Source organism: Polyodon spathula, chromosome 52 (genome assembly GCF_017654505.1).
Source record: "Polyodon spathula isolate WHYD16114869_AA chromosome 52, ASM1765450v1, whole genome shotgun sequence".
Classification (NCBI taxonomy): domain Eukaryota; kingdom Metazoa; phylum Chordata; class Actinopteri; order Acipenseriformes; family Polyodontidae; genus Polyodon; species Polyodon spathula.
The window spans coordinates 1,963,039-1,981,010 of NC_054585.1; the positions used below are offsets into that span (position 1 = coordinate 1,963,039).

At 38.6% G+C, this 17,972-nt stretch overlaps 1 protein-coding gene across 2 annotated transcripts in view; it reads right to left on the reverse strand.

The window, feature by feature from the left end:
• The window catches only part of LOC121307061 (roquin-2-like), a 46,719-nt gene that overhangs the window by 6,353 nt on the left and 22,394 nt on the right, over positions 1 to 17,972 (reverse strand). The window contains exons 5-19 of one of the 2 annotated variants that reach the window (XM_041239158.1): positions 17,305 to 17,480; positions 13,781 to 13,981; positions 13,350 to 13,482; positions 12,678 to 12,796; positions 11,717 to 11,829; positions 10,483 to 10,773; positions 9,691 to 9,899; positions 8,390 to 8,709; positions 7,834 to 8,004; positions 5,709 to 5,858; positions 4,510 to 4,723; positions 2,051 to 2,135; positions 1,305 to 1,380; positions 1,085 to 1,213; positions 610 to 717 (exon numbers count right to left, since the gene is read on the reverse strand). In XM_041239158.1, the coding sequence (XP_041095092.1) occupies positions 610 to 717; positions 1,085 to 1,213; positions 1,305 to 1,380; positions 2,051 to 2,135; positions 4,510 to 4,723; positions 5,709 to 5,858; positions 7,834 to 8,004; positions 8,390 to 8,709; positions 9,691 to 9,899; positions 10,483 to 10,773; positions 11,717 to 11,829; positions 12,678 to 12,796; positions 13,350 to 13,482; positions 13,781 to 13,981; positions 17,305 to 17,480 (2,495 nt within the window). Of the gene's footprint in view, positions 1 to 609; positions 718 to 1,084; positions 1,214 to 1,304; positions 1,381 to 2,050; positions 2,136 to 4,509; positions 4,724 to 5,708; positions 5,859 to 7,833; positions 8,005 to 8,389; positions 8,812 to 9,690; positions 9,900 to 10,482; positions 10,774 to 11,716; positions 11,830 to 12,677; positions 12,797 to 13,349; positions 13,483 to 13,780; positions 13,982 to 17,304; positions 17,481 to 17,972 lie in introns of both variants that reach the window. The other variant, XM_041239157.1, reaches the window with a different exon arrangement.

A 17,972-nucleotide genomic window follows, 5' to 3' on the forward strand; every position in this document is an offset into this window, starting at 1 on the left:
CACAAACCCAGTCTACACAGCACACAGACGATGCAGCACAACTTAAATTAAACAGAAGTGTGTGTGTGTGTTGGGGGGGGGGGGGGGGGATCTACTTCCTCTATCAGTTCTGTTTTATATAACTACCTTGGTGAAATATGCAAGTAAAATTATTGTGGGCCAGCAATCACTCAGATGCTAACCTCTGAAATGCTAAGAGGGAAACTGTCACGTGGGCAATACAGCTGGGTTGAGATGAACATTTGTTCAATGTGCCAAAAAAACAACAAAAAAAACAACCCAAAAAACAAAACACAGTCTAATGCTTTGATTCCCACATAATGAAAAAGTTATTCAACAGGAAGAAGGCTGGGAATGTAATCAAATCAGACCACCTGAATGTACCACAACATGGTCAGAATGGGTTAGAAAGTCAAAGCAACACCACAGAAGGGTTGTTTGTAGAATTTGTGAAAGAGTTAAGAAGATTAAACAGGAGTGTGATTGTTCAAATTGCTGGCACCTGATTTAATACGCTAATAAAAACAGGACCGGGTGCAGAACAAGTGAATTTACCCACCGCTGGAATCACTACAATTCTTATTTTTATTTTGTAAATTGTCAGCTCACCTCTATTTCCTCATCTTGAGCATCGGGTTCATCAGCATCAAGAGCTGAAAGCTCTAGTTCAATGTCTCTATCTGGCTTGGAGTCCACTGAATCTTCTGTAAAGCCAGTCTATTGAATACAGAATAGAAACAACAGATTACAAAAATGCTTTAGCCACACACACCTGATACAGCCCTGGATGAAGGCAGGGAAATAAATACTTTACTTTTAATGCAGACAGAAGATCTTAAAAGAAAATCCTGATTTGCATGTCTCTGCCTAGAAGAAAAGACTATTCAAAACGTGCACAATGCATGCCAACAATCAAGAACACATGTATTACATGTAGTCTTGAGAGAATAAACACTGATAGAGCACAATGATAAGGAGGCACAATGACTCAGGACTGCTGTACAGCAATCACCCTCAAATCAATGCAATTCATTTTCCAGCAGACAGAAAATCTGAATGAAAGCCAGGCTAATGCAATTCTTACCTCAGTGTTTCTGAGAGCTATTTTACTGCCTATGAGGCTGAAGGAAAGCTCATCTTCCAGTGATGCCCACTTCTGCTGCGTGGCTAAAGCATTGGCTTCTTTCTGAAGTAACAGAGAATTGCTGGCGGCCTGAAAACAGATTGCAATACTGTAAGAATTCAACCGATAGGATACTACAGTATTTTTATTGTTCATCTTCTAGTAGGTGAAACCTGCTTACCTGCTGTAGCTCTGTGCTTAAGTGGTCTCTGTTACAAGAATCCTTAGCAGTAAGACCCGAGACTCGTAGCTGATCCCTGTATATGAAGTACACCAATCTGATTATTATAGGTCGATGCAGATTGTTAAGCATTCTGTACTCCTTCTTTATACAGTGGAATTACAGGACAGCTCATGCAAAGTACAAATGAATCAAATGCTATGAGAATAACAGCTTGAACACATTATTAAACACTCAATCATAACATACAGCACATAGGGTCACATTCTCATAGTGTTCCCTCAATGTATTAGTTACCTTTTGTTATTGCTAGGAAAAACAAAAAACCCAAACCAAACAGTAAACAGTACCGGTAATATGATTAAGATTTTGTAAGCACTTCCAAGTTGTTTGTTTTTCAGATTTGCAAAATTAAACATCAATTTTCCCCTTTCAAAAAATGTATTGAAGACTGTGTAAACACTTAACCCAATACAGTACTAAAAAGAATAAACTTGTAAAAAGTAAAGTACTAACTGTATCAAGCTTCCTTGCATGTGCAATAGTATTATATGACCTTTATTTGCTTTGTTACTCATGTTTACTGTGCACCCTCCCAGACAAAGGGCTTCTACAAACACAGAGCTATAGCCACTATTCTCCACCAAGTATCGAGGCACAGAGGATAGTGGATATATTAATGTATCAGTCTAACTTTAGAAGTGTAACAGACATATAGAGACATATACAGCATTCATATGAATTACCTTTTCATATAATTAGAAGGAGCTGATGAATCCGATTCATACGAGCTCCACCTGGAATCACTGTGATTAATATAGGGGCCGTAGTCTGAAAAACAGAATATATAAACATTACATAACATAAGAACTTTCCAGAATAACATCTCTGTTAAACAGTAATTTGGTATGGCTAACAAATGCTACAGTTATTTTAACTAACGTCTCTTTAACTATTGCCTGTGCTCCACAGAAACACTGCCCCCAGCGGATGCAAGAATTAGCACATTTGTTCAATGTGATATTTCTTACATCCTAGTAACAGTGTAACAGGGGGCAGGTTAATGGTGTACCAGCTGTACTTAAGAGTGAAGACATGTTTGAGAGCTCCAGGATATGATGACTGAAAAAGAAAATACAAAGTGATTCTTCACAAACTGTTCTTTCAGCCGACCATGCTGACAGGACTTTCTGTAGCCTTTTTATACCAAGCAGGGTTCTGGGTTCCTCCAGCACAGACACATTGTAACATGGCAGGAATGGAGGGAACCAGGGAAATTTATATTTTTTTAAATCAGCGCTAAGAGTTTTAACCCTATCTCTGCCAACCTATAAATAGACCAAAACAGCTGGACCACTTTCAGAAGCAAATTTGAACTGGACCTTGTAAAAAAAGAAATTCAGCAATGACTTCACTTACAACTTGGCATTTTACCATCTAAATTATACTCGCTCAGTATAGATATGCTCTGGACCTTTAAACTTTAAACTTTGTTCAGTAACACTGAGTCGGTTTTGGTACCTATAGGTGAGAGTTTCATTCTAAAAGCAGTGCAATTCAGTGTTATAACCAATGTCAGAAGCAATAGTCCAATAATTTTGTGTCTCAATCATAGATGCCTAACTTTGTTAAAAAGTGGTGGGCAAACTGAAGGACTTTTTTAAACAATTAAGAAGCTCTAAGAAACCAAGCAAACCTTGCTGTTGTAAAGTTATGGTTTGTCATTGCAAACTGACAAAATGCAGGTGTTTCAGCATACATCTTTCAATATGTACTTACTGAGCATGCATTAATTACAAATACATGCAAGTAGCATCAAATGGCACAACCAGTAACAATGACATCTCTGCACAGTGCTGCACCCAGAATTCACACATGTAGTTTATTAAAGGTAGTATCCCCTAAGCAAGGCAGTTCACAATACTTGCCACGTCAAAAGCACTGGCTTAGTGAATATAAAAAAAAGACTTCATTCTGATGTAAATGTAAAGACATTTTTGTTTTTTGCTGAATAAAACAATTGCAGTATTATATATTTAACAGTATAAACTTAGTTGCAGGAAGGACCAGTCAAGAGTTGTTTCTTGTTTTATATCATTAAAATGGTCTTATTTTGTGTTTCTGCCCTTGTTCTTGCTTCTAAATTTGGTCCATTTAGAGGGCACAGTTTGCCCATAATAATCTAACTTAAAAAAAAAAAAAAAAATGGAACTGCAGCTACTGCAACCAAGTTATTTCTTGCTAATATTTATATTTTTTACTTTAAAACATTGGGGTAAGTTTTGCACTTGCTTAGGATTAGGTACATTATTTTAAAACAAGGGCTGACAGTCACAGAATGATGGAGAGATTAACATCAGCAAAAGTAAGATGACACTGGCTGAGAAAGAAGGACTGAGACTGTTTTTTTTTATTCACAAATAAGCTTACTTGACTTGAAAAATGTCTTAAATGATGCAAGCAAATTCCTACTTGGTTTGATTGTGAGTAAGAACACAAGCTTCAATGTGAAAACTGAAAACGAATTTCAATAAAGAACGACAAGTTTTTAATGAAAAAAAAAAAACATTCTAGCCTACTTCCCTGAAGTAAAAACAGGCTTCTGTTATTTTGAAATACCACGGCTTCAGATTATTAATAGTGCTTAATAATAGCAACAGGAACCTACTAACTTCCTTATTTAAAAAAAAAATAAAAATAACCATCTGGTTCTCTCACCTTTTTTTCAATGCATATAATTTTATTAATAGAGAATAAAAACTAAACCAAACTAACAGATACCTAACCTATATTTAATTAATCATTTTTTGCAGTCACACCGCCCCTGGCATTAGCTGTTGTAAACCGTGCAGTGCGGACTGTGGGCCAAAGCAGTGTTCGTGTAGGGTGGGTTTTATTGTGTTTAAAAAAATAGAAATAAAAGTTTTATAAATTGTCACACTTCTGGCGTCTTTTGAATTACTTTTTTGTATTACATTTTAAACTGTTTAAAAGGCAAAACCTAGAATAACAGTGTGTATATACTGAGTAAAAAAAGTAGTTTGCCTCTTCCATGACCCGTGGGTTAGGCGCCTATGGTCTCAATCAAGTTGCAGTTTTCCACAAATCATAGGAATGGACCGGAGAGACCCTACAGACAGAAAATCATAGGAATGGACCTACAGACTGAAAACTTTCACCCATGTATATACGTGCCGTTCCCTACCTCTGAAATTGATTGGCTTTGTGGTACTTCCTTGGGAAGCAGTAGCTTGGATCGGGTCAGTGGTGTGATAGCCTGTACGGGAAGACCTGGAAATTGCACCCCACTTGGAGATGATGGGGCCTTCACCAAAAGGAATTATAGGATCCTCATCTCTCAGCCTTCTCTGAGGTTCAAACAGGTGCGTTCGTCTTTTGATGTCACCGCTGTTGTGATCCTACGTAAAAAACAGCAAGGCTGGCATATATTAGCAGCACTGGCAACTGATCCTTTTTTTTTTTTTTTATTGAAATGTATTTATTTCACCATTTACAGAAAAGCCTGTAATTTACCATATTTAAAATCATGACTGCTTATATCTTTTACACATCTGAACAAGTGAACATTTAATATACTGTTAATTATGTGACTACTGCCTGGTTTTATTCTCAACTGTTTCATCATAAGCTACATTTGTACCAGCAAGCTAAAACAAAACTCAATTTGTGTGAAACACTTGAGAGTGAGTTGTGATAATACACTTCTACTCGCAACCCTGTGCAGTCCTCTACGTGTGTTACACAACATATACTAGAGTCTTTATTCAAACTACAAATAGATTCAAATACAATGGATAATATATGTGTAAAATATTATTATTAGTGGTAGTATTTTAATAATATAAACATCACAGTGTCCAAAAGAATTAATCATACAAACAGCAATGCTCAGATAACAGAAAGCAGCTCCAACAATTTATATTGTTTGTTTGGTCACATCTTTATACTCATCCACAGCTACTAAACACTCAATAATGCTGAATTTAAAAATACCAACAAAAACAAAACTTACTTAATTCATTGTCTTTGTACAAGTCCTTTTCAGCGTCTTCAAAATTTTACAAGACATTGAAGACATCGAAAGAGACTTATAGTTTGTCATTAAATTCACAAATTCACCACTTAAACTGTGTGGATAACGTGAACAATTTTTATTACTATTTTTTTTTTCTGGGTCGTAGACTCAAATACTAATAGCCTTTCTATTCTAAATGTTGTATTACGTTATAGTACAACAACATCTTTGGGGTTTGGAGAAGCTAATTAGATTCACAAAATATATAAAACATTAGGGTGTGGGTTAAGGGAAGGGTCACTAGTATGTAACAAATACATATAAAAAACAAAAAGAAAGTGATATATAAAATTCGGAACATTTCTTACTGTTAATTCCACACTGGAATTGGCCACAACATCTTTTGGTTCGGAATCGACAGCATGAATGCATGTGCCGATAGTGCCACAGGACCAGGGAGAATAGTGGGACAGACGGTTATCCTCCTTATATTTAGAGCCCACAAAGTCACTAGAAAACTGAAATGAAAAGCACCTCAATAAATGCATTGTAACGGAAACAAACAGAAGGTGGACAGGGAATTAGGGAAACAAACAGTATGTAATGTTAACAAGGAGGTGAGCCAACACTGGCAGCTAGGATAGCACATGATTAAACACGGTGAGTCTGCAAGGCGAAGTTCTGGAGGGGTCGAGGGTAATTAACGTCTACAAATTCTGCAGGATAGAAGAAGCCCTCTGTCAAAGTATTTCAGATCTGCGCTCTTGTCCATCATATAACTGGTCCTCTTGTTATCAATAAAAATGTAAGTCTGACACACATCTGTCTTGACATGCACACCTTTTGCTCTTCATGCATAAAATAGATAACATAGCTTTCCATGGATAGTGAGAAGGAAAAAGAAGAGAAACAGGTTTACAAACCCCTACAAAGTGCCTCTGTTGTTCTGAAATGTCTACTTTCATTTTAGCTTTGAATAGATTTAGGCTGCGTTGCCCAGCAACTGTCACACTTTAAAAGGCTTTAGAAAAAAACTAAACAAAAAGAAACACCAAATGCTCCGGGCTGTATTTTACAATTTGCTTTCGTGAAATTGTTTTGAAAAATTCTATTCTTAATGATCTTGCTAACTGGATCGGTTTGGTCTCATTTCAGATAAGCATCTACTGAAGCTATTGATTCATAAGTACCAGTTATATATAAAACATGCACAATAAAAGTAATTCGCTCAGGACATTCTTTTAGTAATACATCTTTTTTAATCAATGAGTAAACAGGTTTAAATCAACAACATTTGACCTGACATGAGCTAGCACCTCAGTGTCCCGCCCCTTTGTTTATTATTTAATAAAACAGCTGAACGCATTTTGCTGCTGTGTAAATGACCTGACACTAATGTAAGTGTACACAGCACTGTTGCAGGGCTAGAGCCCTGCGCATGAAGAAGGGTTTTTGTGTAAATGTATATTGTAAATAGAGTGTATGGGAGAGCCTGTCTGCTGTGTGCAATTACCAGGTGTGGAGTCTAATCAGCAGGTAGGTGTGTTCCAGAGGGGCGTCAGGTATAAAAAGGTTCCATTTATTCACTTCAGGGCTACTGCAAAACCAAAGCCAACTGGGCTAAAGAAGCTGAAATTCTGCAAGGTGTATGTGTGAGTGAGAGTGAGAGCGAGAGTGAAACAGATCTGGATGACAAAGCGTGAGTAAGCAAGTCGAAACCGCCGACAGCCAGGTGAGTAGCCAGAGTTTGTTTTTATTGAACAGAGAAGATTTGTTCAGAGATTGTAAATCCCAAAGTTTCCGTACTGTTCAGTGTGTTGATATGTACATAAATCCGTTTGCCTGCGGGGCGTATCAAACGTCAACCTCCGTCTGGATCTCCTGCCTGTCACTCAGCAGTGAATGCACGCACCCACACGGCAGACGGCTACTCTGTCACATGCATTAATACCCAGTATCTTTCTAAACAAGGGATTTAGGGGAGCTCCCTAATAAAAGCTGAATCTCAAAACAATAATCGTGTGAATATAGTAATTGCTACAGCTGTGTATAATGGAATTTAATACAGGATTCATTTATCCAGCTTTTTACATACCACTGCAGTCGGATAAGTGAAGGACTACAGTACTATGCTTTGCTTTGTTATGCAATGGTATACCACAATAAAGGTATACCTGGCATGGAAGTTAATGATGGTACAAGATGATGGATAGTTGAAAGTAATAAAGCTGAAAAGTTTTCTTGTCCCCCGCTGAGGATATAAATCATCTTGTTATTCAGTAACAAGAATCGGATTAACTCTCTCAACACAAACTACCACCAAGAAATTAATATAAACTAATTGTGCTTATTGATATACATGCTCTGCCTGCTTTGAAAAGTACTGATCATTAAAACTGTACAGAAATAAGTTAAATTAAAACCACCCAATGATACGCTTACAATTAGAGCTTCACTGTTAAGTAGTTTCTGTTCTAAGTGGTGAAAGCTGACCTCAGTGCTGAAGTCCACATTGAAGTGCGGGGAGGAAGGTGAGGGGGACTGTGCGGTGAGAGGGAGGGCTGGAGAGACAAGTGGAGGCTTCTGACTGTGGCACTGGGTCCACTGGTCTGGTTTCCTCCTGAACAGCTCATCGTAACCAACAGCCATTCGGTTGCATGAGTCCTGAAGTAAAACAAAAAGGGGGTTAACATTTACAAAAGAAAGAGTACATATTCCATAAGAATTTAAAATTAACTTGAAAGGCAACATATTTCAATTAAAGGTCTGTAGGTCACAATAAAAACGTTACCATTGTTTGTGTATAAAATGTGATTTCATGCAGTAAGTTTCAGAAAATATACAAATACTGCGTAAGCTTCAATATGGATGAAAGAATCCTGCAAGAACAGTGATATCTGAACAGGATATTAAAATAATGTGATAAAAGTAAAGAAGACCAACAAAAGCATGCAACGGTACATAATTTTGTGTATACGTGAATCCCATATCCTTCACATGTGGACCTCATCAACTAAATTCAGTGTGAATGGCTTCAATATTGACCTACCCTTTGCAAAGGCACGGCTCTCTGCTCACTTGCTGCCTGGCCAGCCACAGAGTAGTATCCATCGAGAGAGCTGTATCTCTCTCTGAGAGGAGGCTGGTAGATTGACGAGTGCACCACATCCATGGGGGGTAAAGAGCTGCTTCGAACGTCGTCGCGGTGGTACATCTGAGGCCTCCACATGCGCCGGCTGTCGTACACGGGAGCGTACATCCCAGAGTGCACTGCAGGGTAGCTATACTGCTGAGGGGGAGGCGGGGGGCAGGGAGAAGACGTCATTCTCCCCCGCGGTGGAAACGATGGGTACTGGTCTGTGTAGGGCACTGATGGGGGAGGGAGAGATGATTCAGGAACATTGCTGGAACGGACAAAACGCGTAGAAACTGAAACACTAGGGGGAGGAGGTGGAGGAGCATAGTAGTTCTCTAGAAAAGGAAAGCGGAAAAGAGAAGAAAGACAAGGAGGTTAGTTTACGTAGGTTTAAAAATCAATATTATTCCAGGTTTAAATCACTACAAACAGATGTAGCTCTGTAAAAAAAACACACAGACCCGATGCTTTTCTCTATGGACACCGAAAGAACAGTGGAGAATATTACTTATTTTGTGTGCACACTGAGGAGGGCTTTTAACTTATTTTCACAATGAACTAAAATCAGAACTCATGTTCGGTAATACTAGAAAAGAACAGGTCGATTCACTTCACACGACATAAAAATTAACACATACATTTCTTGCTTTCTTCAAATGGAATCAATCACCCTTTAACATGGAATGGGTTACCAAGCCACGCTGTGAAATGCTGAATCAATAAGATCCACTAGTTATGAGGAACCGTACAAGCACCGATAGGCTGAATGGCCTCCTCTCGTTCGTCGATTATCTTATGTTCTTATGTACAAAATACATTTGGAAAGTAGAAACTGCAAATCTATGATTTTGCCACCAGATGGCATGTGTTCTACACAAAAATCCCTTTAACCCTTTTAGTCCTGAATTATTTTTTGTCACACAGAAGAATGCAGAATTAAGTTCTATAATTAAGTACACATGAGAACCAGAACTATATTTTTTACATATATTTTGGTAAATTGGACTTAAGTCCCATCAGTACTTTAAGAACAAGGGGTTAAATGAACCGTATTTACAAGTCTTGCAGCACTGAGCACTATGCAAAAAACCAATAGAATTAAAAGATGCAAAGATTTTTTTTTCCTTGGTTGCAAAAAAATAAAAAATAAAAAACAATACTTTTAATACCTTACTCTACCGAAAATATAATTGTTCTTGTTTTGGTAAACGTACTTGTTTGGGATGGTGGTGCATTGTTGGACACCGCTGTCTGCGGGTTGAGGTAATACACATCAGATTGCTGACGGGGGCACAAAGATACCCGGGACACAAACTGGCCAGGGTTAGAATGTACTGAATTCATACTGGCTTCACGAGAGGGAGGAACAGTTGAGGTAGCTGTGCCAGGGTTTACAGGAGTCTTACAAGGTGAGAGCATCTTACTAAAACAAACAAGAGAAAATAAAACACTTTAAAAAAAATTTCATTGGCAGGATTCCACTACCTGAAATTAGGGTAAAGCTGAAACATGTATATAATAATACCTCAGATCCACACATTACGAATGTAAATACTATGAAAGGCACACCAACCAGCCGTATAATACCAACTGAATTCAAGATTTAAACTGGATTGTTATCCAGGCTAGAAAAGATCAGGTAGAGAATATTGCTTTCTAAAGATTTGTAATAATGGCGAACGCATAATTAATTACGACTGTGGTATGTTTTACAAAAAACTGTACATTAATTCCCTGTTCAAAGTGATTTATTTTTTCTCATACCCTATTGGTATTGTCCATGCATAACAATCCACATGAAACTGTACCCAAGGTGTGTGCTTTGTGCTTAAAAACAAACAACGATACCATTCATAACAGAATCAAAAGGTAGAGTTAGTGAAGACTCTTAGAAAGATTTTCAAAGTTTAAAAGGGAATTAAAAAAAAAAAAACTGCTGTAAAAAAATGATACACACCATACAATGCAGCTCAAAGAAACCTGTGATTAATATTTCAAAGACTTACCTTTCAGGAGGGGATTCTGCAAGACAGCAGGGAGCAGTCAGGCCGCTGGAGCCTCCCCTGGCAAGTTTCTTCAGCTCGTCAAGTGGAGAGTCAGCCCCTCGTGGAATAAGCTGAGGCTCGCTGCTTTCTCTGTGAACCCCATTGGTACTGTGGATCATTTCCCCCATGCTTTCTGTACTTCCAGACACAGTAGTTGCTGTGGTGCTGTTCACTCCAACATTACCGAGGAGAACCTGAGACACAGGAAAGGGCCTGACAGACGCACTGATCTTTTTATTCCTCATTCGGTATCTGGGAAGAAACACACAATCAAAAACGTGATGAAAAGAAACCCTCTAAAACATTATCAGTGTAATAATTAGACATGAAGCCAATGTAGAATGCAAGACTTACATTTACAGGGAAATCACAAAATATAAACCAAACTACTAAAATGTACTCTATACAGATTTAGTTTTCTTTTTTTTTTTTTGTTTCTTGTGAAAACCCAACAAGGATAATAAATCAGTACACAAAACCCTGTTCAAAAGTAAAGTATCCACATTAAACAAACAGTCACGACAAGTCATTGCTATTTACAGTATTTCTGGCGATCGCAAATGAACAGAACAAAAAGTAACAGCGCAACTGATGAGTATTGGATTGGTATCAACAAAGTTACACTACTTTGCCAAAAAAGCTACTCTCTTCATATTTTCTTTTCTCGTCTGTGCCTGAAAAACCCCCACCCACACCACTTTAACACCTATAGTTTTTCATCATCAATCAAGGTTGAGTGCAGTTTCCCTTCTAAGGGTTTTCTACAGTAAAATCATAGCAAAGTCTAGTAGAGCATGGTACAGAACAGCTATGCTTTGTAAAGTGTATGTATATATATATATATATATATATATATATATATATATATATATATATATATATATATATATATATAAAACACACACATGTGAAAACTATGAATTTACCCTGAATCATTACATTGTAGGAGGCACTAGACACAATGTCTGCTTTTTATCTTACACACTGTGATTGAGTCATCATAAGACCAGTACTGCTTTGCATCGTTGAAACAAGCAGTCACAGATTGCAAATGGTTGTGTCGAAGTGTGTGTAAAAGGAAAATGTGTTTGATCATTTAATGAATTATTAAACAATCTGACCGATTAATTATCACTGCTAATTGCTATGTCTGGTGCTTCAATATCTGTCAAGTACATTAAACCCCAACACATACTTCTCCAGCTCCTCCTGGGCGTGGGCAAACGTACAGTTGGCTCCACGTGGACAGCCTCCTTGCTGCCTCAGGTCTCGACACATACTGGTTTTGTATTTGCTGTTTGGTTGTGGCTAAAAAAAAAAAAAAACATTTAAAAAACAAACAAACATTCTCATTTAAATGCAACTGGCATTGCCTGTTCCTCCGAAATAAAAGCAGCGACGCGCTGACGTGAATTTCATAGCCTCTTTATTAACATCACTCGTGCTCCTGTTATTGTGCGGACAACTTCATCTTCACTTTAACATGAATTCAGAATATGCAAAATATGCAAATGACTACAACATAAACTACTGCATCCTAGCAAAAATTAGTGTACACTAAAACCACCCACATATTTTCAAAGAAAAGGGGGACCACAGATAATATTGCTAGTGCCAATAAGATGTATTAAAAAATATAGCTAGCATTCCTAGCAGAGTACAGAAGATACCCAAGGCTCTTTTAATGAAAACAGAACACTTATGTAATGTACACACACATGCCAACATAAAATGAAGATGTCCTGTATGTCACGAAATGGTACTAAATCTTCTTTTCTGTAAACAACTGGTCACATTTTCAAAGTATTTGCTCTAATGTATTTGTATTTGCTCTAATGAACTAATATATTTTTTTAAAAGATATAAACACAACTAAGTAATATAATTCTAGGTCTCTGAAGCTTCCTCAAGATAATTGTTTCTTATTAACATGGATTGTTCTGAATTCAAAACAGTTATTTTCAGACTGGAGGAAACGGTTTGAAAACATGGTCCAATATGCTCAAATGGTATTGTCCATTATCGTAATAATAATAATAATAATAATAATATAATAATAATAATAATAACAAACTTTAAACTTAAATCTACATTTTTTGGTACTTGTTTTTAATAAAGAAAAGAATCACCAACCGAGTTAACAACATACTTCATACCTGGGGTGTTTCATGACCCTTTTTGCTGAAGTTCTGGATGAAATCCACAAGTCCATGAACGACTGTCTTCACAGCCGCCATGACATCTTCCAGCTGTTCCCAAGTTGGGGGTGCAGCATCTTTAAATCCAAAATATTAAAAGCATAAGGACATATTTTTTATTTATTTATGAAACAGCACATACCTTTATTGTCAGCTACAGTGTGTGGGTAATGGTGCTCCAATGCTCAGAGCCAGAACACTCCCAATTGTAAGATTAAATATGTAGGTTTGATGTAGGATCAAATACAGGCATATCTCATTAGAGTCACTGTGGTGTTCCATTGGCATGTGAAACATTTCAATTTAGCCTTGCACCTGATTTTCAACAAAGCCGTCCAACTTTCCGAAGAGCAGTGTATATGAGATGTCCAAATTTATTTTATATTAAACTTCTCTTCAGTTTGCTCTGTATTATGCAGCCAAAGATTTTTTTGGGAGTGTAGTTTGGAAAAAACGCATAGAACTCTTCCTGCATTCATCCAATGAACCTTTTTAGAACAATGCAGGAATAGCTGCCAATATGGTTTGGCATCTCACAAGACTTCTAAATAAAAACACAATGCCTATGATAAAATAAACAAAACAGCGTACTGTGTATATCTCTTTCTCACTTCATGAAAGCCCACTTACCTGGGTTATGGTCAATGTTAGCTAAAAGTTCCAGGTGAGGGCTTAGTCGGTTTAAGTTAGCTGGATCTCCTGTCCGCTGCAGGACTATTGTCAGTTCCTGAACACTCTTTGCAAAAGATTCTGGTGACTGGAGCTTAAAACAAGACACAGGGAAGAAAGCAGAGAAGCATTTGGACTTGCACTTTTTAAGACATGGCACGGGTATGGTCTTCAAAAACATATGAATACAAAGAAATCAACAACAAAACCAATGATAAACTGTACTGGTTATAGTGTTTTCAGTTCAGAATGTCTGGAGAAAATCCACTACTGGTGTTACATGCTTCATATAAACGCCCTTCAGTGTTCAGAATTGAGGTATTCCTTACTCATTTGGATCGTGAAAGAATTTGTGAAGATGAACAACTCATGCTTGTCCCAAGAGCACTTACTTTATCAATAATAGACTGCATATGTGACTTGTGTGCCAGATCACCATACAGAAGGGAAGACCACTGTTCAGGAGAGATGCGAAGCCCAGCTTCCATGGCAATGTGAACTATCTGTGCATCGTGCTCCCTGCGCAAAGCCTCGTAAGTCCGAAACTCCTCTTTTAGCTGCATCAAAGAAGAGTCTTCATCCCTTTTGGTGACCTGAAGAGAGATGTTACAGATCAGCTTGCCAGCCTTCAGCCCCTTTGTACTCTAATGCAATTACCCTATAATTATGTCCAAGACATCAAATCGGTAAACCTTGCTTAGCAGCCCTGTTTTGGTGGATCCGGTTGGCTTACATACATCAAAAGCTCCCTTTAGAAGAGAATTAAATTCCCATAGATTTAAAGAAACATTGAATATATAAAGGAATGATAGTATAATGCACGGAAAATATCGTCTGACAAAATGGTTGGAGATAGAGGCAAAAAAACAACAAATACTGTCTTAATTGTTTAGTTTGACAGTCATAATATTTAGACTTCAAGAATCTGCTTTTCAACACTAATGTCGTTTAGCCTGGAATAAATGGTTGTACTCAGTGCTCCAGATAAGCATGATATTTACATTTAGGGGCGAATGTAAGGAAGGCGCAGTGCAAACAATTGCGGTAGCAAAATCCAAACTGCCTAGCAGCCAGGCAATTATTTTGCACAGACAGGATGTTACACTTCGATAAAAGGCTCACTGATGTGTTCACCGATCAAGCTTAAGCAAGGTGCACTAGGTATAGTAGATAAGCTGAAACTGCTAAGCTGATGCTACCCAAACTCAGTAACTGTTCTAAACAGCATAAAAGCATATAGTGTGTAGGACAACACTAGTACATCTACTGGAGGAAATAGTGTAGCAACCTTATAAATCCATCATAGAACAACTTTGCCTTAATTGCAACAGTACAAATACAGCACAGTAATCCGTTGTGTACTGCTTCTCAACCATGGTCAATCTCTTCAGCAAAGTTAGTTTATTATTGAACAGAGAAGATTAGTTCGGAAATTGTAGATCCTACCAAAGTTTTCATACACTGTGTTGTATGTGCTCCCTGCGCTACCATTGCTGGTAGTGTTAGGTGAGTTGTTCAGTGTGATGATATGTAAATAAATCCTGTTCGTCTGTGGGGCATATTAACTTCAACCTCCGTTTCGATTTCCTGCCTGTCACTCAGCAGCGAATGCACACATCCACACGGCAGACGACTACTCTGTCACAATCATGATTTCCATTACATGAGAGTAGATATTGAACTTCATGCTGATTTGAACTCGGCTCTCGCCAAGATAAGTACCAACTAAGACGTAGCTTTGCAGTAAACTGATGTGATCCATCTGCATCTCCATTCATTTGCGTTGTTTTCCATCTGATGATGTAGATATCCTTCTATCTGGTGTTGATTGCTGAAGTGTAATGCTGGCTCCAGGGATCAGCTCATTTTGCCTCCCCAGCACATCAGCACACACAACGGCTGCGATGCTGGCTCCGGGGATCAACCCAGTGCGGTCTCCCAGCGCATCAGCATGACAACCGTCTGGATTGAGCTAAGTAGGGTACATCTCTGGGGTCTTCAAGTGGGCACCTTCCATCCTCTGTGTTTAGTTGACTAGCCCACGACACCTCAAGAGGGCTCAACAGTGATTCTGGTGTCCCAGCATCACCCCCCTCCATCCCCCACTCAGCTCAGCCCAGCTTACTTACCTGTACATCAGTGTTGCTTTCTTTCTATTGTGTTTGAGATCCCCATCCAGAATCTTTCTGTCTCAACCACAGCCAGTTGCTGCTCCTTTCTGCTGCTTCAGATAAGTTCTTCACTGTGCGACGCAACTCTTGGCCACTGAACCCGGCGTCTCTGAGAAACTGGGTTGTAGAGTGTGCCACAAATCCTCGACAACCCACCTCCACTGGGTAAACTGGGACTCTCCATCCTCGCTGTTCCGCTTCAGCAGCTAGCTGAGCATACCGAAGTTTCTTCCTCTCATACGCCTCATCCACAGCATCTTCCCATGGCACTTTTAACTCTACCAGATGAATAAGGCTTGCTGATCCAGACCACAAGACAATGTCTGGTTGAAGGTTAGTGGTGGCAATCTCAGGTGGAAAAATTGACCAAAAATTGACCGTTGACCAACATCTGCCAGCATATTCCAGTCTCTAGCAGCTTCCAGTTGTCCTGAGCGAGGCTTGGTTTTAACACCTTTTCTTGGTGGTTGCTCTCCTGGATGGAGGAATATTGTCTTTTGTGTGTAAGGCTTTGATGGAACTAGTGGCAACTTATTGGTCAGGTTACGCTTGTCTTCCAATGCTAAGGCCAAACATCGCGGCACCTGGTTATGGCGCCAAGTAAACCGTCCTTGGCTACGACCCACCTTACATCCTGTCAAAATGTGCCTTAATGTTGCAGGTGATGAACACAAAGGACACGAGGGATCCTCACCCACCCAGAGGTTTAGGTTCTGTGGTGATGGGAGAACATCATATGCTGATCTGATGAGGAAACTGATCCTACTCTGTACCATTGTCCATACGTCTTGCCAGCCGATCTTGCGTTGTTCCACACTCTCCCATCTCAACCATTCTCCCTGCTTGGGTAGTTTCTCACAATTCTCCATCTCAATATAACCAGTGTTTTTATAACGATATAGAACAAGGGTACTAACTTGCAACAGTTATTTTTTTCTTTTGTAATAGTATTATTTAAATGCAATTAACAAAATGTACCATGTTAAATGTAATAGAAAACACAACAGCTGATATTCTGACTCTGTGGTTTAGTTCAAACTAATCAGATGACCAGAGTCTGTCATCACTTCACGAATGCTGGCTCTCAATACACTTTGTAATGAAGTGTCAGTTTCATTACACAGCAGAATCAGATGATGTTATCGAATAATTTGCTCCATGTTTTTTTATTTTTTTCTCTTGGCTTTGCTGTTCCTACAAATCACTTACAGATGGCATCTCTGTTTAAAACAGTACTGTATATTTCTCATCATGTACTGACAGAGTAGTATCAAAAGTGTATCTACAACAAAGGAAAAGAACAATAAATTACAGTTCAATTAATTAGTGAATAAAAAAAAAAAAAAATCTTTTTTTTAAAACATGTTGGGACTGACCAGGAAGCTGCATCACCATCAAATTCAGTGACAGGCCGGCAGAAACCAACGTCATGATGAAAGCGAAAAAAAAAAGCGATGGGGCTAAACACTACCACGGCAAATCTTATCTTCAGTTGGGATTCCCAAACCCAAACCAGTGTGTAATTGCTGTGACGTGATTGCCAATGAAAGCATGAAACTGTGCAAACTCAGGAGGCATCAACAAATACAACACCCAGAATTTGTATTGTGGTGGCATGAACAACTGGTTTCAAAGTCAAAACAACAAAAAGATCAACAGAAAAAACAGTAAGGGGGCTTGTTGGAATACTGCATTGCAAATGGGAGGTCAGGAAATGTTTTCAACTCCTCAGGTTATTACAATACCTTAAAGCAGGAAGCACGGTAGAGAAGCTGCACAACGTGGCCGATGCTGGTTTTGGATGCCTGAGGGAATCGAGCCTCCAGCTTCTGAACAACAAAGAGGACCAACACTTTCCTGGAAAGGGCCGAGCCATCTTCCAATGCAAGGAGAACCAGCTTCAGTGCATCTTCCTGCATAGCTTTAAAGAAACAACCAGCAAAACAAAAGTGAACCGCTAATAAATTGCCAACAGTATTCGCACAGGAGGCCTCATGAGCAGTCCCCATCAGCTGTTCACAAAAACAGTATTTCATTTCATTTGATTTGCATGCTGTTGGAAGCGTTCAATACAGTACCCGATTCCAAAAGAAAAGCAATTACACATGTACAGCTGTATTACTAAATCTGCTTCTGTGCAACTGCTTGTTTCTGTTTTGGATATACAGTAATCCCTCCAGAGACTGGCACAGCACATTAGGATATCGAGTCTGTTGTATTGTGACATTGAGATCTATCCAGCTATAACCACTGGCCAATTTCCCCAACTTTAATTGTGCATGCATAGTGAGGTAGGTAATGTTTGCCTGGGGCAGGAAAGATAGTGAGAATAACCACTTCAATTGTACTTCAACTGGTCCTGAAAAGAACACAGTGTGCTTTAAAGCTTCATCTTGGATCCACTCAAATAATA